Consider the following 22,699-nt stretch of genomic DNA (forward strand, 5'->3'; position numbering starts at 1 on the left):
GGCGCTTTTCCACGTCTTATGAAAATCCCAAATATTTTACGGGACCCTATTTTTTTCCAAAATAAAATGTAGCCTATGTTACTCGTGAGTTATGTAGCTTTCGAATGGTGAAAGAATTTTTTAAATCGGTCCAGTAGTTTTTGAGCCTATCCATTACAACTAAACAAACAAACAAACAAACAAACAAAGTTTTCCTCTTTATAATATTAGTGTAGATAAATAAATAACACAATTATTGTTATCTACAACTACCTGCCTACAAGCACACTATGCCAGTTTATCTTTCTTATCGCATGAATAATTTCATTATTAGTAGCATAAAAATGCACGATCATTTTGGCTCTGTTGTTGGACTCGGTTATCGACCTTTGCGTCATGAAAATAAATAACAAAACTATTTTTTTTACTCTTGATTAAATTTCATACACTGGACCTGCAGCTGATAGAGATAGGTATTATATACCTGCTCTAGATGTTCTCACCATATATTGATGATGTCATACGTTAGCAATTATTTATAGAAGTTACGAAATACAATACATCGGAGTCGCATTACTTGGTGTCGCAGACAAAAAGTCAGTGCGGACATTGCGATTCACCTTGTTTCGCGAGTGGCGGCCATTGACCCGCGCCCCAGCTGTGCGCGTCTGTGTGTGTACAAATAGTTTGCACACGTGACCGCTTTGTGGGTGTGTGCCAACGAAAAACTAATCTATTCCCTTCGCCAACACTATGCCCCGATGATTCGCAAGTGGAAACAGTGTGCAAAGTGCAATACAATGCAAATTAGTTCCGTGTTGTTTATACACATTTTATTTTTGGGTTTATTTTCGGTATCTTTAGGACTTATCTTTCTAATCATTGACTAGCTTAAATGTTTGGAAGGATAGTCAACAACATCAACATCACACTGTATTATAAGGTACATTTTTGTTTCAAATTGCTGTTTATCTTCAGCGCCTTCCGTGGTAAGCAAAGTAATGTGTGGTTGCAGTAATAACCGTGCACCTTTTAATTAACGCCACTAAACTCAAATAATCACATTAGGTTTAGGTAGTAACCTCCTATTACCAGAGCTATTACATATTCTGTGAAATACGATACTTTTAATACAACATTTTTTGTTATTTACACTGCTAATAAGCACCTGTACTCGTCATTTTGCAAATATGTACAATTGTACAATTATACGGTCAGCAGTAACGTATTTTATTATGTAATCTATAATTCCTATGCAGCTATTGCATAATAAAAGTAACCTACTTCCGTGAATATGCTTACTGTAGAAAAATGAAAACTGGTGATCCTAGAATACCTACATCGATAATTCGATACGTAACAGGTTAATATTATTGTTGTAACGATATGCTTCAAGTAAAAAAGAAAGTAGTCATGGAATTGCAAACTTTCAAAATGAAAGTTAACTATTCAAGTTTTTGTTATCACAAATAAATCAAACGCACTAATTTAGCAAAATTATAAAATGATGTTAATTAGTTTTATTAAAAATTAAGTTATAAAGACGACTTACTATACTATTCTTATAATCGTAGTCTATTAAAGTATACATAATGTATGTTGAGTTCAATAATGCAGCCGTTTACGTAATCCAAACAAAACAGTGTGCGTCAACAACACAGCGGTCGCCTATTTTGTATATATTTTTATTCATCAAACGCAATTTAAAAGTCAACTCACATGATGTTCTGAATCGTTTGTCAACGGATGTCGAATCTGGGTCAATGTCCAAGCCTCGCGGTGCAATCATTCGTCAATCGTCATCTCAGATCATAGATCTATGATCTGAGATCGTCATAGACCATCATTCTTTCATCACCCGAGATTTGATAAAATTGAAAGTACCAAAAAGTTATGTGATAAGGGTATTTTATCACCTAACTGGCATGAAGAAAGAAAACTGCAAAATTACACGAGCACTGTCATATAAAAGTTTAAACGGAGATCGTTAATTATCAAGCACACGTAATTAATTGCAAGAATGCATTTGATCGAAGACAGATACAAATAAATAATTTAGAGTTAATTATGTAGAGAATAGAGAAATGTTCTTTCTCTACATACCAAGACCGCTTATAATTGATTTATCGTAATTCTATGTAGTTGATTCGAATGATAATGTTTTGCATTTATAATTCGCATAAGTATGCGTCTAACAAGTTTAACGCGAAGTTTCATAAATATTTTTTGTTCGCAGGTAGTAAATGCAGTAAAACCGGAGTCATGAACGCGAATAAAGGCTGTCACTCGCATCAAGCTGGGTAGCCGATGTCAAAAGTAAGTAATTTTAAACAGTAATTACTTTTTCCGACCAGAAGAAGTCTAGCTAAGACTTGCTACCTTCATTGTTTAAAAGAAAACCGTTAACGTTCCCAAAACCCAAATTGAGTTTTCATGTTCATTCTTTTCAAGCGATTTCTGTGTTAGAAGTTTGATGAATTCAGTCTTTATTAATATTTACTAACCATTATTNCCATTATTAAGATTAATTTATTAGTCTTCGTCCTTAGAGCATCGAGCACTACTGCTCAACTTTCTCATTGAGTTGGTCCTTAGCTATTCTCTTCTAACAGCTATCAGTCAAGTTGCGCATATTGTTGTTGTACTTTTGCTTGAACACTTCATTCGGTCATGAACAACTCTTCGGAAATTTCCTATCAGTTCTATTGAAGATATAACTAATCATCATAGAATTTACCTTGTCCCTCAGAAAAATTTCGAGCATATCCTTTGTCGTAAGACGAAGTTACTCAAGATTTATCTTCGATCATCCGAATTTAATAGATCAAACAGAACAGACGCAGAAAGTCGTAAAACTTTGTAAGTACTTCTTGCTTGAGAACGTAACACTTCATTTGGTAGTCGTGCGTGAACAACTCCTCAGAACTTCAGTTCAACGACGTATAGAACCGCGTGTCCTTCAAATAATTCGAGCATAGCTTTACTCAAGATTTCGGCAAAATACTCCACATTTTGAAATCGTAAACCGAATTGAATAGCTGAAACAGATGCAAAGGGTCGTAAAACTGGGTAATGTACGGAACATAAACATTGCCATCGCTAAGTAGATTCAACCGGGGCTCTCGTAACGGCAGCCCCGCAAGTGCAGCACGGGTAATTGCATATTGCAACGCATGGATGCGCACTGCCAGCTATTTCATAAAAAAACCCGCAGAAAACTACGCGCGCGGTGCGTCGCCGTATCGTGACGATATTCCGCACGCTATAAATGTGTGAATTTATGTCCCATTGTCCATGCAAAACTATGTATTTTGATGTTTGTGGGAAAATAAATCCTGCATTGTAATGAGGCGGATCTAATTTTAAAAATAGCATGAACTTTTAAAACTTGGCCTGCTCTACACTTCTCGGATGAGCGTATCAAATTGTTATTTAGATTGTGTTATTACAAAATTAATTCAACCTTCTAATAGAAACTAAAAAGGTCATTTCAATATTTTTTATAATTTATGCTGACACTATTGTCCAATAAGGTCAGTAGTGACAAAAATCATAGCTTGGCTACGCAATGTGATTTTTACCTCTATTATACTCTCGCAGTGGTAGAAGGGGACTGACAATAAAAAAGATCAGGTAGCAAACACGCGATGTTAGTAAAAGAATATCAAGTAAGAAACGAAGGGATACATTTATTAGAAACAAGGACGGAAACGACGAAATGCTTAAACATTCTGCAAAATATTTAATTAACCGACTATAAGTACATCAACAATAATTATTCCGAGTTGCGGTTTGACTGCATAATCAATTTAATGATTCAAGGTTACACTAATGATAGTCGGCAGGAAATTCTTGTTTGGTCTTTAGTTTCGTATCTAAGTTACGCCGGCTGGCTCTGCAGCTCTGACAACAAATGATTCTATTGTTATTGTTACTACCTATTGCATAACTTTATTTATAGTGCATTGCAGCTAACAGCTTATTGAAATGTGTTTTTCTTTGCTGATTTTATTCAACCAGTAGGTATTTGCGGTTGCAATTTATTAAATTGTTAGTTGTTACCTATTTTGTTTCCTCGATTTAACCACACGACAATAACAAAAACAGTGTTGTGGCTGGGGCTTAAATTTTTTTTCCTGATGTTTATCAGGATCGATTTATGCAAGAATGTCAAAATGTATAAATAAAGAGTAGCGTGGCTTATTTTGTTCGAACTTCGAATACTTCGAACGTGTTATTTATGTTGGTGTTGTGCCCAGCTGGGAAGGTATTGTTTCGTTCGGGCCCGCTATCTATTGCTCGGCGCATGTAAACATCTTACATTGTAGCATCTTATTGTGAACAGATAAGTGCATAGTTTCACATTTCCCTTCAACATAAATCAAATTGAATTACCTACCTACATTATTTAACAATGAAGAGAAACACATGTTCATTATTAGGATTGGTACCTACCTAGGAAGGAATAAACGAAATGAACTAAAAATGATTGATTGTTGGAGATTGGAGATTCGACCAAAAATGTATTTTCACCAGAACAATTTTGGGAAGTTTGATTTTCTGAATCATGAAAGAAAATTATAATAAAATTCGCTACAATAATTTAAAATGTCCACCCTACACATGTTTAGCGAGATGGAGCCGTCAATTCCGCGGCTCGGAATAGCACCAAATTGAATGGTGATGGGCGGGCGGTGCACGGGATCGATACCAGCCCGTTGCTCCGGAGACAGCGGCCCGGGACCGCCCACGAGTTGCACATCACCACGTGGGAGAGCTCTCCCCTACGCTACGCATTATACGTATACGCTACATACACTGTGATGTCTGGGAAATTATTGGCTTTCAGTAATTTATTAACTTCAACGTAGGAAAATCATTTGATTTTACTTTGGATTGAGTGTCTTATCTCGATCTTGGCGTCTACTATGTACCTGTAAATGAAGTACCTAACTATAAAATATGCTGCGATTACAAAGTAGGCATACCTACCTACTTATACAACTTCACATTCGTAGGTATGATTCTCAAAAAGGTTTAGCATTCAATCAAGTGAAGGTCAGCAAACTTTTTGGTAGCGTACCGAGCGTCACGCGGAAGTTCCTTTGTTGTGTGCGCGAGCCTGTGTGTGTGTTGGGGGCGAAGTACGCTCAAGGGCATCCGCCGGGTAACGACCCCACCACGCACCTTCGGCAACTTCGCGCTCGATACGATATCGCTCGCTCGTGTACACAAGATTGACGGCCTCTTGCGTTTGTTTGCTTTTTACGAGTACGTGCCTATCTTCCTACATTTTACGTAGATTACTACTTTAAATTAGGTATGTATCTATTATTAACCAGCATCGTTTGTTTGTTTCAGGAGTTCACTGCAGACGGATATCATAGTATGGATGTCACTTTCAACAATGTACTGGAAGGGACGCGTCAGTACTTTTTGGGAGTGCCGAAGCCGGCTCAGCCAGAGGGCTCCGGACAGCCGGTGTGGCCCGCGGGCGCCCCGCCGCCCGAGGAGGGCACGCCGGCCCAGTCGGGCGCCCCCGCGCCTTCCTCGCGGCCTCCCTCCGCTGCTGCCGCGCCACCGGCGGCTCCGCCGACTGTAATGGCGGCCGCCGTTCTGCCAAGACCACCTTCGGAGCCGATCGAACCCGAGCCGCACATCATTCACAAAGCGACAGTGATGAGAGAGGCCGCCGAGAAAAGGCGAGAAATGCCGGAGGTAGAAGACGAAGAGGACCCGATAGGAACGCTTTCACCTCCCTCGCATATTATTCGAAAGCCGCCTCGCACTTTGCCGTCGCCCGCTCCGGCGCCGGCCGTGCCTTGTCCTTCGCCGGCACGACCCCCGTCTGCCGCCCCTCTGCCTCCGGCGCCGGCTCCCGAAGCCCAGCTAGAGCCTCCATCGCAGTACCGTACGCCTCTGCATCGGGTGCCTACTCCTACAGCGAGGCCCCCCGATCATTATACTCCCGGTAGACCACCAGACCCGTATTCATCGTCGAGGCCGCCGGAATCCTACATGCGTTATCACTATGAAACGAATCTTCAGGATGGTGGAAGAAGTTCTCACGGTGCTCCAAATGCTTCTCCCCAGCCGACGCTGCCTGCACGACATAGTCCCCAGACGTATGCGCGGCTATCGGGTTCTTTGCCGCAACATTCGGCTTCAAGATTACGGGATACTGCTGCCCAAAGTCCACCCACACAGCGCTATGTGATGCCGGTATCGCAACCGCCACCGCCGCATAACGATCGGGTTCCGCCCATTCACCATCCACAGGCGGCACTTCCGCCGCAACGATTAGACGTGCGTTCTACGCAACCTTATTCTTCTTTACAACATCGACGAGAGTCGTCGCCTTATGGACGAGTCGCATCTCATTACGATAGACATCCAGCAGTACCTACACGTAAATACGACCCGCAACAAGCATATCCTGGCTATAGACCAGCACCTACGACATCGCAGTCAGTTCAAAACCATCGCATAGAACCCCATCATTCTGTAGCATACAAGCATCCCTCGTTGGATGTGATGAATGCTCACTATCCGACGAGACCTACTGATCGTATGCCTGCACAACCTCAGCTGCATTCACATGATAATGCACGACTGCCACCCAGGGCTGAATACCCGAGTATGAGTAGAACGGCAGACGTCAGGAGTGGATACCATTATTCGACTCCTTCGACGTCTACAGCTAGATATCCAACGAATGCTCAGGTACCTGTTGTTCAAAACACAACTCATCAATCGAGATCTGCGTACAGAGAAGGTGCAGCTCCGAAGACAAATTATGAGTACTCGACGTCGAGCTCCGTCCAAACTTCTCCTGCTCGCTCGGCGGTGAAACCGGGGTATGCGAATCAGCAGACGCGTATGACTGTATCTGTGACTTCTATTGTAAATCAAATGAATCAAACCAAACAGAAACATGATACACCTGTTGCTGGACCCTCGAGCACGAGTCAAATCGGGCAACCAAAACAAAAGCGGGAATCACCCCTTGATTTGTCTGTCAAAACTGTTAAAAATTCTGCGGATTCTTCGACAACTCAAGATGATGTCATAGATTCAGCATCAATGGAAAATAAAACGTTACCATTACAAACACGACCAGCATCTAATAGTAGACAGATTGTTCCACCTACTCCTGGCTATATGTCATCACATAAGGTGGATTTTGCCCCTAATTTTACTCAGTATAGAGAACGAAGCGTTAGCCAAGCAAATATTAACATGGCGGCACCAAGTAGTCATCCAGTGAGGTATAATGGTGCGTATGAGACTGCTAGGCGGCCAGTAGCTGAAACATATCCTGTTGAATCTCAACACCATACTTACCCTGAACGTAACAAATACGGAGTTCCTCCTGCAAGGCCTGACTACGTTCATAGAATAGACCTTACAAGACCTACCACTGAACAACGCCACGATGGTAGAATTCGTGATGATCGGCCCTATACTGATGAAAGAAAACGTCAGGCAGGACCTATTGTTAGTAACATTCCCGAAAAAATTGTCAGATACGAGACATGGACTTCCGACAGCCGGATAGAGCAGAATATGAATCAGTTGACTCGAGAACAAAATGAGTTAATTAGCCGTCCTGTATATAGCTATAGTAGTTATAAACAATTTGAAGCATACCAAAAAGAACAAAGGAGACCTGGTGCTCCTCATGCTTACCATGACCACCATAATAATGTTAACCACAGGTATCCCAATCAACCAGAGGCAATAAACCATGAAACTAGTGACTATCATGCTCATCATTATCACGACAGAAGCCTGCCTAATAGTAGCCGTCATCATGTTATACAAAAGATTCCGAACCATAGAGATATACACCCTCATCATTTAGAAACTCATAGTGGTGTTCCCGCTGATAAAAGAGTTCTAAGTATACTCAGAAACAGTTTGGAAACAAAGCAAACTGGGTATGCAGAGGCAGCAAAACCGCCTAAACCAATTTGTGATCTCATTATAATAGATGATGTAGATGACTCTGTGATAGAAATAACTGATCTAACAAAAGACACTGATTCTGACCCTAAAGGTGTTCTTAAAACCAGTCAAAGTCAGATAGCTCCAAATATAAGCAATCACATTCAAATGCCTAGAGCTGTAGATTCAATTATAAGAGAACCTGACCATCAAAAACAGGAAAATATTGATTCTAAGAGTAAATCTCCCGAAAATGACGTTGCTTCTAGAATAAGAACAAAAGCTGAATTAAAAGTCATGCCTCCTTCACAAGATAATAATATCAAACCTGATGTAAAGCAAAATATATCATTTGAGAACGATAGAGCTAAACAACAGCCTAAATCCCAAAAGCAACATTTGTTTAATCAAATCCGCGAAGATAACCTCAGATTAGAGTCTGTCATAAAGAGTGAAAAGCCAACTGAAAACATTATCCCAGAAGTAAAATCAGAACCAATGAATATTGATGAAATCGAAAAAGATGCTGAGATACCAATTAAAACAGAAAATATCCTTGATGAATTAGAACCTCCAGCCAATGATGCACCCGTGGAAGACTTAGATTGGGCCAATGCTTGTGATAGTTTTATGGAACAACTTAAGGTTGGATGTCACAAAAAAAGGAATAAACGACGTAGAGATACCATGGACCATGAAAGTGAGCAAAAAACACCTAAAAATAAAATGGCATGCTCACCCAATGATAAACCCTCGGAGGAGATAGTGCCTAACATTGTTATTAAGCAAGAACCATTAGATTTGGATGAAAGTGAACCTTTAGCTACGATAGCACAAAGTAGTGCTTTACAGGATGTGACTGACAAATCTACTCTTATAGATCAGCAGCCGGAAATCATTACAAAAGAAAAGGAGGAAGATTCTATTCCTAAAGATAAAAAACAAGAAAGTAATACAAAAGACATGAAACAAGATCCAAAGTTGAAAGATAAAAAGCAAGATTTGTCAACAAGAGACAAAAAACAAGATTCTACGATGAAAGATAAAAAGCAAGATCCTACAATAAAAGATAAAAAACCAGATCCTACTGTAAAAGATAAGCAACAAGAATCTGTAAAAGATAAAACACATCTTGTCAAGGATAAGAAACAAGATTCACCTGTGAAAAACAAAATACAGTCAAGCATCAAAGAAAAGTCACAAGATGGTAGTTCGAAAAACAAAATACAAGAATCTAAAATAAAAGAAAAGGCAGAAATTATAACAGAAAAAACAAAATACGAAAAGAAGAATAATAAAGACGGTGAAAAATCTCAGAAACTCAAATCTAAAACTAAGTCTAAATCTGAGAAAATTGATACAACAACTCCGATATCAGTGAAGAAGGAACCTAAAGAAAAGGAACCCATAAAAACGGTTATAAAGGAAGAAGCAGAATCCACAGATGATGATGAACCGCTCATCAAAAGTAAACTGCTCAAGGAAAAAGAAAAAAGTGATCAGTTGAAATATCAACTTTTAAAAGATTTGTCTGAAAAATCGGCTTATGTTAAATTAGAATGTTGTGATGTCGACGTGAATAAAAATACGAGGAAATCTCTCGATTCTTCAATCAAAGATAAAGAAGACAAATTAAGCAAAAACAAATTAAATAAACAAACTTTAAGATCAAAAGGAAAAGCTTCGTCGGTAGAGAACAACAAAGCTGAAAATGACAATGAAGAATTAAGTACTGATAGTGACGACGATGATCTAAGTGTAAGTGTAGCGAGTAGATTGCGTATGCGTAAAATTATTAAATCGGAGGATGGCAAGCCTAGTTCAGTAACGAAGACACCGGTCAAATCGTCTCCGCAGAAGAAGCAAGAAAACAATAACAATAATGCAAGTAGTAGTTCAACCCCGATTCGAAAACCAGGTTTTGGAGATGGTTCCGACTTCCATCCGGGTTGGGAAGAAGAATTATATCGTTACAAGCGTTCTTTGCGAATGCCCACTCGTCTTATTGCTATCCCTAGAGGGCGCTCGGGCGGACCGTTCCCCAAGGGATCCGGAGCTTTCTTTACTCGAGGTTCTACATCATTACCTGATCTCGATCCCGCTCCTCTTTCTCCGGCACCATCCTCTGCGCCATCGGCGGCCACGGACGATTTGTACGCGAGGCGTCCTGATAAACTTACGCTTGATAGTGACCTTGAATCAAATTCTAGTTCATCCGCTGCAAATAGGCTGCATTATGATTCAGAAGCATCTACATCGACTGTATTCTCGACTTCTATAATTAAAAAGAAGAGCTCTATAGTGGACGTTCTAATACAAAAATGTGGCTCTAATCGAAAAGAAGATTCCAAAAAGAAATCAAAAGAGAATAAAGATGACAAAAACACTCCCAAAGTAATACCTAAAAGTACTAATCCATCTGAGCTATTACCGACACCTAGTTTGGGTCTTGTAAAAAATGGTAGCAAAGGAAATCTAAGTGCAAAGAAAGAGAAATTAATGGAAGACATTTTTTATTTGGGTGCATTTAGAAAAGAAACAGTATCAGCTTTTAGGAACGCCTTTATAAACAATACCGATGGTCTGATTGGTGCCACAGAAGAGTTTTCACCGGTGGTTTTGAAGTCTAGAACTCGAACTGAGAGCAGAGTATTAAAACAGAGAGCCACAATTAAAGAAGTATTTGGTGACGAAAGACCAGCATCGGCACCTCCTAGTTCGTGTCGCGAGGAAGAACCACAAGAGGAAGATAAGGACAAAGAAATTGAAATTAAAAAGGAACCAGACACTAAACCAAAGTTTAAACCCAAAAAAATTGTCAAAGACAAAATGAAACGCCGATCCAATTCGATAAGAGACGGTCTTAGAAGTACAAAGTCATTAAAAAGAAACGACGCTAAAGGTCGATTACTTCGTTTGAAAAAAAGAAATAGTTTGATGAAATCTTTGGCAACTAAGCGTATAAAAGACGGCTCTGGAAGCAAAATCAAAAAAGAGAACAGCCCGAACTTAGAAGATAAAGATAATAAAAAAGATGAAAGTACTTCTTTACCTAATGTAGACGGTACGAAAAGGCGTTTGAAACGTCTTTTTGGCAGGAGAAAGTTTAGTTCTGGATTTGATTACATAAGAAAGAAGAAAAAGATAATCCGTAGGGAGGATGCTAACAATACCAACAAAGTCCGTCGACCAGCAGCTAAACCAAGTCCCGAATCCATACATGACATACATAAAGAAATCAAGAGTTGGTTCATTAACAAGAGCATTGGCGAGACTCATCTTCATCGTGCAGCTCGACTTGGTTACACGGTAAGATCAAAATCCAATGAGTAATTTATAAATGCTTTAACATTAAATTAAGGTATTGTTGTTAATGCTTTAATATTGAATTGCCTTTCCAGGATTGTGTTGCATACTGCTTGGAGAAAATGGAGGCCGACCCATCCGCGAAGGATAACGCAGGATTCACACCTCTGCACGTAGCGGCTGCTAAAGGACACGTGAGGATCGCCCGACTTCTTCTGCAGTACGGGGCCAACGTGTCAGCAGCAGCCCAAGGAGGAATTAGGTAATATTTTTGAAATAGGTGCCAAAACTGAAAAAAATATAGAAAAACTGCTTTGATACTTCTAAAACCGAAAGTGTTTCCAACAAGACAATCGCCTAACGTAAGACGTAACTATCATTTCAGGCCTTTACACGAAGCTTGCGAGAACACCCATGTAGAAGTGATCCGTCTCCTGCTATCTTACGGGGCGGATCCCCTGCTGGGAACATACGCGGGACAGACTCCGGAGGAGCTGGCAGAAGGCCCGGCGGCCATGCTTATCCGTCTACACCTATCTGACGTTCAGGGCCACGCTGTTGAACCCTGGAGATTCCCTCATCCTGCTGAGATCATTGGTAAGGAATCTATTGACTTTCATGCATTCATCTACTTAGTTTTTTGCTGGGCATTCGAAACCGCACTTCGCATTTTGAGTGGGCTATAATTGTGCGCGATCGTTAGTAGTTAGTCCATTGCTGATTATAGGTGTCCCGAAGTTCTCAGGATAATAAAAAGGAGACTCCCTTAATTAATGCTAGCCGCTTCTTATCGTACGAACTTATACCGTCACTTTATTTTACCAGAAGCTTCAAAATAACAACCGTGAATCGATCGAAGATGTCTCTTTTTTGCAGTATTTATTGATGAACACTCATTCCATTTGTCATCAAACATTCCATACACTACACACAATAACAAATAACATATCTTGACGTAACACGTGTTTGGCTTTCGTGTTTACGACGCATTGCTTGGCTGTAGATTAGCTAGGTACCTACCTACCTACCTACCATCTTACGCGTTGTTTCAAGATATTGGTGCATCTATACGAGAATTATAATCGAGGGTGCCAAAAATTTAATTCATATTTGTATTGGCAAGCAAACTATGAGTCAACTAGTTTTGTACACTTGTTGTGTTTCAACCGTTATCTTCATAGTGAATGACTGATAACGATGTCTAGTCACAACAACATAATTTTCCTATTTAACCTAAAATTGACCTTTTCACCTTAATCCAATTTAGTACTTTTCAATAAAATACGCGACTAATCAATTAAGTAGGCAGTCGCACCAATGAGGGCTATCGTTTTTTTACTTAACAGTTGGCACCCCTGGCGATTGACAGGACCTTACTCTATAGTGGCGCCATCTTGATGAGTGCAAATGCGATAGTCCTCCTACCACTTTAGCACTCACCAGTTGGTGCCACTGTCTTCGCTACTAGCAAGTGACAGGACCTTTCTCTACAGTGGCGCAAACTGGTGAGCGCTAAAACGATAGCCCACATTAAGTAGGCAGTCGCACCAATTAAGTACTGATGTGACAAGATAAGTAGGTACCTACCTCTAAATATTATGTTGCTTGCAGACCGCGAAGAGATCGGCTGCGACCCGCTGTCGTCCCCGCCGCCGTGCTCGCCGCCGCCGCCGCCGCCGGACGCCACCATCGAGATCCAAACCACGGACGCGCCTCTTCCGCCGTTCTACACGCTGCGCACCGCACCCGGCCAGCCCGGCGATGGCCTTTGGTGCCTGCTGCAGGATATCACCAACTTACTGCAGGTAGGTACAGTATCTGTAGAGGAAAAAAAAATAGATTAACCATCTAAAGCCCGGTCCGTGAGCACGTACAATTTTGTCCCATGACCCCTAGCTATCCATCCTTATCGCTCTCGCGTAATTATAGTGAATGTGCGAGTGCGATAGCGACATAATTACGCGCGAGCGATAAGGATGGGTAGTTAGGGGTCATTGGACAAAATTCTACGTGCTCACGGACCAGACTTATACAGTAATTAACTGAGAGATCACGATTATGCCTGAAACTGGCAGGTGCGCGACGATTTCGACTTTAGTTTGGACAAAGACTCAAAGTTATGTCTTCTCTACAGTTCTTAATCTTATTGAACTTTATAATTACACAAGCCTATTGTTTTTGGGATGTTGTGTCCGCTTTTACAAGCTATCATTGATTAAAAAACTAATTTGAGACATTTATCTTTACAGATAAAGTCAAAAGACAGCTTGCTGAAGCAGATCCACTGCGGCTCTGGGTCGCCCAAGGAGCTTCTGCGTGAGATCCGCACTCAGGAGTTCCTCGAGCGCGCGCAGTGCCAGCAGTTACTGTGCGCTGGAGAGAAGGTCAACGTGCGCGCCTCCAAGGTGGCGCTCGTGCGCGTCACCGACAAACTGCGCCAGCTGCTCAAGATTGAGACAGTGCTCGTCAGCTGACACTAACTACGCGAGCACCAGCCGTGTAACTAATTTAAAAAAAAACGCCGTTTAACGGCTGAGTTTGAATGAACGTCTAAAAACAAAAGATAGAGTCACACTTATTAGGGAGTGTCGCCACCGGAATGCTTTCGAATAAACGTCGCAACGGTTCTCTCAGGAAATATAACTCTGGTGGAGCCAGAACCCAGACAGAATAGATTTCTGTCTATACCTTCAGACCTGGTGTTTAAGGGGAACTGCCTGATAATGAACTTGAATTAATAAATGTGTTATTATGTCAGATATGCCTAGTTTTGAGGGTTTCGTATGGCACAATACATTTGAAGGATATCGGCTTCACGTATCGGTGACATCCACTCTCAATGAGCGTCGGATGACCCGCCACTGATTGAGTACTCAACCGTTTCACCTTTTCTAAGGTTGGTGGAACCGTTTTGATAATTTTATATGAGTAAATGGAAAAGAGTACTGATCGATGGGAGGTGCTATTTTATGAGTAGAATGCGTGTTATGAACGATTCAGATTTTAAATCCTTAATCTAAATGATGGCCTAAGTCAATTTGGATGTAACGTTGCGTCTTAAGTGATGCTTTATATTATGCTGAATAAGAATATGAGACAATTTTTATCGTGAAATGACAAATGGTGAGAAAAGATGTATACGGCAGACCGACGGCTCAACAACGAGATCTTATTACCTAGTTCGACTGATTATTGTAATCTAAACAAAAATGTATCTCATTTAAGAACAATGTAATAAATAAATATTCGTTTCATGAGACTGTTTATGTTAAGGCAGCCATTACATAATCGATTATTATCACAGCACTCGAGCGTCTGGGTGAAAGTTCTGTGTTCGAGTCTTTAATGTATTACTTGTATGAACAACTTTTGTAAATATTGTATATAGATTTATTATTGAGCACATTTTGCGTTTAATTCGCTTTAAGTGTATAATATTCTCATGGGTGCTATTTAACGTCGGTGTATGGTAAATTGGGTTAGATAGGAATAATTAGTCGAAGTGCGGAGCAGATTATGTTCAGTAGATTAAAAATATTAATAGGAAGTTTAATAACGCGATAAAGTTACCACATTGTAGTTTAAGAAGTTAGTAAATCATATATTGTGTGTGCAATAGAATATGAATGTGTTGTGTTGTAATTGTGCGCGTGTATGTTTGTAGTAGAAAGAAGCGATGGCAGGTGAAGGTATCAGACACAGGGTTGGACGATGCCTTAAGCACACAATTCCTGTACTTAACTCATCTTGCATGAATAAGTGCAATATTATCGTTATAAATTTAAATTGCTTCTCTTTAATATTATTCTACAAAAAGTCAATAGTTTGAGATTATCCTACTTATTCACCATTCGTCTTCATATACCTGCCTTAAACTTTGTTTATTGTTATGTTTGATAATGTCTGCCCGAAATATTAAGTTTATTATTGTACAATAATTATTTTGCTTAATATTAAATCAAGTTATGTTTTTATTTATACACGATTGTATCAAATTAGTGAAATTTATGAAATCATATTATAATTATGCATATCGCAAAATTTTATTAAAATATTGTACATATAAAAAATATGTAAACAAATTACTTATTTTATAAATTATTTTCAAGCTCTATCTTGTCTGAATGCTAATAAATTAGCTGATTACAAAATACAGGCATTTTGTTTGGTATAACAGTACCTGCAAGTATTTTTGAACATTGTATGATCCGTAGCAATTTTGATACATACTCTGTAATTTAGTCACGTTCCGCCCTATTTATATTATTACTTTGTGGAAACAAGTAACGAAGAAGTACATGAATAATCTGTGATGACATAAACTAGACGAATAATCTTGCTCGCGGAATATAGTGTGAAATTAAGGTGTAAATGGAACTGACAATTATACAGCATGTATACTTTTCTGAATGAGAAATTCTTGTAATACCTATCTGTTATTAATTAGCAGTACCTACAATTAAGTATTATTATAATTATTGACACATTTCTTGTTGATAACAATGGAAAATAAAAAATGTGAACAAATCATCAGTTATTTTAATTAAATATCCTAACATCTTGCTTTAAAGACCCTCCACTGCGTGCAGCTACGTCGTTATTCTTGGATACTGTGTTTATTTTCTCCACCATGCTCATATTAATCCCTTTTGATGCACTCATATTTTACCTCTGACTGCACTGTTCTCCTGTTGCATCGTTTTGTGTTAATGGTCATAATACCCGGAGCACGAATAAATATCGTTCTTGGTATAGTTTAATATTTTTTAAATTATTTAGAAAATAAAACAGCGCGGCGTGGCTATACGGTTCGTGCTCAGGGTACAGGTAGTACTTATTCTTATCTATTGGGGTACAGTGGAATATCGCTAAGTCCGCGTGAGTTTTCAGTAAAGATCCACATGATCTTCCAAAGAATTTGTTTTTTTTTCATGTGCAAATCGTCGCACGCAGCCAAGGCCCCGATTACGCTAATTTCTAACGTCTTCAATACAGACGCGCTTCTTCGATTTCTTCAATCCGTATCGAAATCGAAGAAGCGTGTCTGTATTGTTGTTGGAGACATTAAAAGTTAGTGGCCCAGCCTTATTGAAAAAAAAATCGTGCACAGACATTTCCCGTCACACGACACGACACACCCAATGGATGAATCACTGAATGACGTTCACCGTAGCATTATTTCTGAACGAAATCGTAAATGTCATTTTTGAATGGCATAGTTTGTGACGGATTGGGCGAGGCTTTCTTTCGTTGAATTTGTTTGTGATGAAGTTATTTTCAAATTAAAAACAATTAATGTTCGCTATATTAAAGTATGTATCTCATAAATAAATGTGTCTAATATTTGTTATAAGTTACTATTGAAACTAACAACCTTTTTTTTTCTTTCTTCTGAAACAGAAAATGAAATACTACTTGTTACTCCTGGCGGTAACGAGTTTCGCAGAGACTCAGGATCAGAACCAATTCAACCCCAACTATCCGCAGCCACAATACCCACCTGACGGCAGCCAGAATGGGTCGCAGTACCGGCCCAACCCACAAATTCCTTACGGCGCCTTCGCTGTCAACGGAAATGATTACAGCCAGGGACAAAGCTCGTTTTACCAATCGGCAGACGGTTACGGCTCAGACAATTTCAACTACGAGAATGAAGTAGACTCGCCAAACAGTGACGGGTACGGTGGGTACGATTATGAGGAGCGATTCAGGTGTCCTCCCAATTGGATACGCTACAGAGAATCTTGTTACCGTTTTACGAAGTCTCCGAACCGTCCACGAAATGAGGCTCGTAAGATATGTCAAGCATATGAAGCAGATTTAGCAGCAATCAGTAGCCCGGAAGAACATGGGTTTATCATAACTAGTTTAATGAGGTTGGATCCCCAAAAAGGCTCATGGTATGTAGCAGGTCATCAGCAGTCTCCTGGATATTGGACTAATGATGTAGATGGTTCACAACTCACGGGACTAGATAATGCGTTCTTTGATGATGAGCGCCAGTTGATACAAACCAGTTACAATATATTGCCAAGGGATTATTTAATATACAGATTTTCTCATGAGGAAGGACGATGGGGCCTGTCTGCTGTAGAAGGTACGCAATATACTCATTTTATTTGTGAAGGTCAAATACAAAGGCTTCAATATCTTAGAGAAGAAGAAAGGTCCTTTACTTATGGGTTGGATACATATGACCCTGAAAAAATTCCACGTGGTCCCTTCTTCATCAAAGAACCAGTAGATATTATCTATGATCCGTTAAGAAATCATTATGTTCAGTTGACCTGCATAGCTGGTGGCTACCCATCCCCAGTTTACAAGTGGTACAGAGAAGACTATCAGGTGGATAACCCAGTTTATATTGAAATAAACCCGCTGAATGACACAAGGTTCATTTTGAGTGGTGGCACATTAATGATATACAATCCCGATGCAGATAAGGATAATGCTAAATATCATTGTACAGCTGCAAATAAATTTGGCTTGATCAGGTCAGAATCTGTTAGATTGTCATTTGGTTTCATAAGAGAATTCAATCAAAAAAGACCTGTTGAAACTGGAAATCAATATTGGGGCAAAGTGATGTATTGTGATCCACCATCCTACTACCCTGCTGTCAATTTCTTATGGGCTCGTAATTATTTCCCCAATCTTGTTGAAGAGGACAAGCGAGTGTTTGTGTCTTATGATGGTGGCCTTTATTTCTCGGCATTAGAAACAATTGATAGAGGAAACTACAGTTGCAATGTTATGAGTAGGGTTTCAGATGCTGGACGAAATGGACCTTTTTTCTCACTATCTGTCTATCCCCATTCTGATTATCAGCAGCTCAAATTTCCCAATAATTTCCCCAAAGTTTTTCCTGAAGCTCCTATTGTTGGTCAAGAAGTTAGATTAGAGTGTGTCTCCTTTGGCTACCCAGTTCCATCTTACAACTGGACCAGGAAAAATGCAAACATTCCTAGGAAAGCATTTCTGAGCAATTTTGACCGTGTTCTCACAATTCCTAATGTCGGAGTAGAAGATGAAGGAGAATATATTTGTGATGTCAAAAACGACCGAGCACGCATATCAAATAAGGTTTATTTAAAAGTTCAAGCAGAACCAAACTTCACTATACCATTATCAGACAAACATGTTGACAATAGAGGAGAATTGCATTGGAACTGTGAAGCATATGGTATCCCTGATGTAAATTACACTTGGTGGAAAAATGGCCAGAAGCTATCAATGAATACCTTGGAAAATGAGGATAGAGATAGATACATTATTCAAGATAATGTTTTAAAAATTAAACAATTGGATCCCCAAAGAGATCCAGGCATGTACCAATGTGAGGCAAAAAATCAACTGAAAGCTAGATATTCTACTGGCCAGTTACGCGTTTTGTCTTTGAAGCCATCCTTCAAAAAACGTCCTCTCGAATCTGAAACTTATGGGTCTGAAGGTGGAAATGTGACACTTAAATGTAACCCTGAAGCTGCTCCAAAGCCTACTTTCACTTGGAAGAAAGACAATATCATCATAGGTGCAGGTGGAAAAAGGTTTATCTCAGAAACTGGGAATCTCATAATTCGGCAGCTCTCTAGAGATGATGAGGGAGTTTACACTTGTGTAGCTAAGAATCAGTATGGATCAGATGAAAGTCGCGGTCGTCTCATAGTGTTACGGACTCCGCGGTTCCTAGAACGACTACCGCCGCGAATAACTACCCAAGTCAATGACGTAATCTTTTTACATTGTAATGCTGAAATTGATCCTATCCTAGATACTGCATACTTTTGGAATCACAATGGCATACGCATAAAAGATGCTTCTGATTATTATGCAGACAAAAGGATTAAGATGGATGGCGGTGAACTTACTATCTACAATGTGAGCCTTTCGGACGTAGGTGATTATGAATGTGTGGTTAAATCAGCTATTGGCCGCATCTCATCGCACACCCAGTTGCGTATTGAAGGCCCACCTGGTCCTCCGGGCGGCTTACAAGTCCTCAATATTCAGCGATCAGCTGTCACTCTCGAATGGACAGATAGCAATTCCAATGGGCGTCCTATCACTGGATACATAATCACAGGTCGTACAAATTGGAATTCAACATGGATTGTAATAAGCGACAATGTACCCAACGTTATAGAAGTCGATCGGTACAACGGACGCAAACGCGCTACTGTTACGGCCAACCTTTTGCCGTGGTCCGTGTACGAGTTTAGGGTCCAAGCAGTGAACTACTTGGGCGAAGGAAAACCTTCTGCGCCTAGTCCGCAATTTTCTACGTTGCCTGATAAACCGCACCGAGCTCCCGCAAACGTGGGCGGCGGTGGAGGAAAAATTGGGGACCTCACTATCACTTGGAATCCTTTGCCTCCATCTCTCCAAAATGGACCTGGAGTTCACTATAAAATATTTTGGCGTCGCAACGGAACCGAGGTCGAATATCAGTCGCTACTCCTCAAGGAGTACGGGAACGTGGGCATGCACGTTGTACACGTATCGTTGACGTATTTCTTTACGCCCTACGATGTTAAGGTCCAAGCTTTCAACGATTTGGGTGCAGGACCGGAGAGTGATGTCGTGAGCATCTACTCGGCCGAAGACATGCCGCAGGTGGCGCCTCAGCAGGTGTCCGCTCGCTCTTTCAACTCCACCTCATTGAATGTGACGTGGAATCCGATAGACCAGTCGCGCGACAGACTCCGCGGCAAGCTGATCGGTCACAGGCTCAAATATTGGAAACAGGCCAACAAAGAAGAAGAATGCATCTACTACTTGTCGAGGACGACTAGGAACTGGGCGCTTATTGTGGGATTGCAGCCTGATACCTACTATTTTGTGAAGGTAATTTTGTTTTGGTATGAACATCTTACATCTTCTTCTTCTTTGGTTTATGGCGATGAACTTGCGTTTTTTCGCCACTGAGGGCACACTATTCCGTCAATGTCACGTGCGCAGCTTTTACACAGTGGTTGTTATAAACCATCATTATGTTTTCTATAATTGATCATTTGATAATTTCTAGGTAATGGCGTTTAACTCTGCCGGCGAGGGTCCTGAGAGCGAGCGCTTCTTAGAGCGAACGTTCCGCAAGGCGCCGCAGAAGCCTCCGGCCTCCGTCAACGTGTGGGCCGTCAACCCGAGTACTGTACGAGTGGTGTGGCGCTACGTGCAGCCCACTGATGAAGAGGAGCCGCTCATTGGTTACAAGGTCAGTGTAATAATAACCTATTAAAGTGTAGTGACGATGATATAACTGCCTGTGAGTACCTTATGCGCGTCTATGTGTAAGTGTTTACAGTCAACCACTGGTTATAATCGGGACTTTATCCTCAGTGGTGACAACCGGGAATAGATGATGGAAATCTACACAATAACATTTCATCATCATCATCATCATCATTTCAGCCATAGGACGTCCACTGCTGAACATAGGCCTCCCCCAATGCTTTCCATGTTGATCAATTGGTAGCGGCCTGCGGCCTGCGTCCAGCGCTTCCCTGCTACCTTTACGATGTCGTCGGTCCACCTTGTAGGTGGACGGCCCACGCTGCGTTTTCCGGTGCGCGGCCTCCGTTTCATCAAATAACATTTCGTTTATGGAAAATCTGAGATCTAAACCAAAAAAGTGTACCTACCTAACTTTTTGAAACAGTTTATTTAAGTTTCCGTACACTTACCTTGAAATAACTTGTAAGAAACCGGTTTCACTCGAACGATCACTAACACTGTGCACACAACCTGTCACTACCGCTGCACCGACAAGACTGCGCCGAAATTGAACGCCATTTTAGAACGTCCGTTATTTAAAAAAAAACAATTTTTTTTTAAAGTTTTCAATTTGCACAACTTTATGTTACTTCGGACATTTCCAAATTTTTCAAGTACCTACTTGGTGGAGTTTATGTGATATTTTTATTTAAACGTCGCGGCGTATCTCTTGCAGTTTCGAATCCTTCTGATGATCCATAGCGAACGTTACTAGGGTTGCGACAACAGGTCAAATTGTAATGATTTTACTGTTTCTACAGGTGAGAGTGTGGGAAATAGATCAAGACATGAGCACAGCAAACGACACGATAGTGCCAGTGGAACATAACTTAGAGGCGTACGTGACTGCCCTCACTCCTGGCAAGACCTACAACCTTCGAGTCCTGGCCTACTCTAACGGAGGCGACGGCCGCATGTCGTCGCCCGCCATCACCTTCCAAATGGGAGACTACCACAGCGACTCCTATGGATATTACGTAAGAGGTTCGGCAAGCACAAATCGACTAGCCCTAGGAATTTTAATATTAATGGCAGCAGCTCTATATTTGCAGATTTCATGATATCTGTAACATCTTATGACAACATATCTATTTGTATTATATTTATTAAAGACAAATTATATTTTTACAATTATTTCGCGTTCGCTTTTTATACAATTGTTTCTGTATATTTTTGTACTATCGCATAGTTCGGTTGTGACGTTTTCCGGCCATTTATTTTCTTGCATTTTTTATTTATAAACCTAAGTACTGGAAGTTTTAGAAATGCTTTTTTATGTTAGATTAAGTTTAGCTGTTAATACATAGCTTTATCGATTTTCTACTTATAGATTTATTGATCTTCTAATTATAGATTTATGATCTATTTTTATATTATATTAATATAGTATGTACCGAATGTCAAATTTTGTTGACAATAATTAATTAAGTATGTTGTGATTTCACAATTTACATTATATTTTACGAAATTATTTCATCACGTCCACTCCTCAGAATCTCGTAGTTTTAAGAATCTCTTTTCTGCTTATTTGTATATTTGGGATATACACCACCAATCCGAGCCATTTTCATGATGTAGTTTAGTATAAGATGACATTTTACATTTAAGTGGGCATATTTTTGATGTACAAAGCAGAAATGCTATTTTCTCGTATCGAACTATTTACCCTTACATCTACTGTGATTTGGGGCTGGTAGAGGTTCCAGGTTAACTCTTATAAATGTATTTCTTCTTAACTCCCTATTCGCCTTATTTCGATCGCTACAATTACGAATGGTTCAGAAGCCGACTGGACCACTGTATGTGTAGACATTAATTTGCCATCATGCATACGTTTTTTTANCCTATAATAATATTTTTTCGTTAATTTATGAAAATATCAAATTAGCCCGTAATCCTGAATCCTGATACATAAAGTTAGCCTATTAATTTAACACAGGTACGACTGTACTCAGTGTTGCACTATCAAATGCAATTGACGCGCCACTATGCCAGGGTTTTTATGTTCCTGGTCAGGCTATACCTAGTTGAACGATGGTAGCGCCCCCCCTGTCATTGAGTTTGGTGGGACAGTTCAGCGTGGGTCATCTATACGCGCTGTACAATCCGTCATACATTTTTTGACGCGCTCACTAGTCGGCGCGTTTGATGAACTCACACTCAGCTCAGCCCTCTGTAAGCTTTGAAGCAGTGAGAG

General features: G+C 40.2%; 2 protein-coding genes across 6 annotated transcripts in view; both read left to right on the forward strand.

The window, feature by feature from the left end:
- LOC114366706 (uncharacterized) overlaps positions 1-15,678 on the forward strand; it is a 50,336-nt gene extending 34,658 nt beyond the window's left edge. For all 5 annotated transcript variants that reach the window (XM_028323650.1, XM_028323652.1, XM_028323654.1 and 2 more), the window contains 6 exons: positions 2,216-2,295; positions 5,341-11,235; positions 11,328-11,494; positions 11,618-11,829; positions 12,844-13,037; positions 13,482-15,678. In XM_028323650.1, coding sequence (XP_028179451.1) covers positions 2,287-2,295; positions 5,341-11,235; positions 11,328-11,494; positions 11,618-11,829; positions 12,844-13,037; positions 13,482-13,706 — 6,702 coding nt within the window. In that variant the 5' untranslated portion in view covers positions 2,216-2,286 and the 3' untranslated portion in view covers positions 13,707-15,678. The remainder of the gene's footprint in view (positions 1-2,215; positions 2,296-5,340; positions 11,236-11,327; positions 11,495-11,617; positions 11,830-12,843; positions 13,038-13,481) is intronic.
- Positions 15,679-16,450: 772 nt separating this feature from the next.
- Cont (Contactin) lies at positions 16,451-22,193 on the forward strand. The gene is made up of 4 exons (XM_028323663.1): positions 16,451-16,544; positions 16,633-20,076; positions 20,258-20,443; positions 21,264-22,193. Exons 2-4 carry the CDS (start codon positions 16,636-16,638, stop codon positions 21,561-21,563), a joined length of 3,927 nt encoding a protein of 1,308 aa, XP_028179464.1. The 5' UTR covers positions 16,451-16,544; positions 16,633-16,635; the 3' UTR covers positions 21,564-22,193.
- The last annotated feature ends 506 nt before the right edge of the window (positions 22,194-22,699 follow it).

Source organism: Ostrinia furnacalis, unplaced genomic scaffold, assembly GCF_004193835.3.
Source record: "Ostrinia furnacalis isolate ACB-3 unplaced genomic scaffold, ASM419383v2 OfSCF0666, whole genome shotgun sequence".
Lineage (NCBI taxonomy): Eukaryota > Metazoa > Arthropoda > Insecta > Lepidoptera > Crambidae > Ostrinia > Ostrinia furnacalis.

Bases quoted from the DNA above. Each gene is read 5' to 3' on its own strand.
- Cont (XM_028323663.1), top strand. From the start codon at position 16,636: ATGAAATACTACTTGTTACTCCTGGCGGTAACGAGTTTCGCAGAGACT. The intron at 20,077-20,257 runs GTAATTTTGTTT...GATAATTTCTAG, and splicing joins ATACCTACTATTTTGTGAAG to GTAATGGCGTTTAACTCTGC. The intron at 20,444-21,263 runs GTCAGTGTAATA...CTGTTTCTACAG, and splicing joins AGCCGCTCATTGGTTACAAG to GTGAGAGTGTGGGAAATAGA.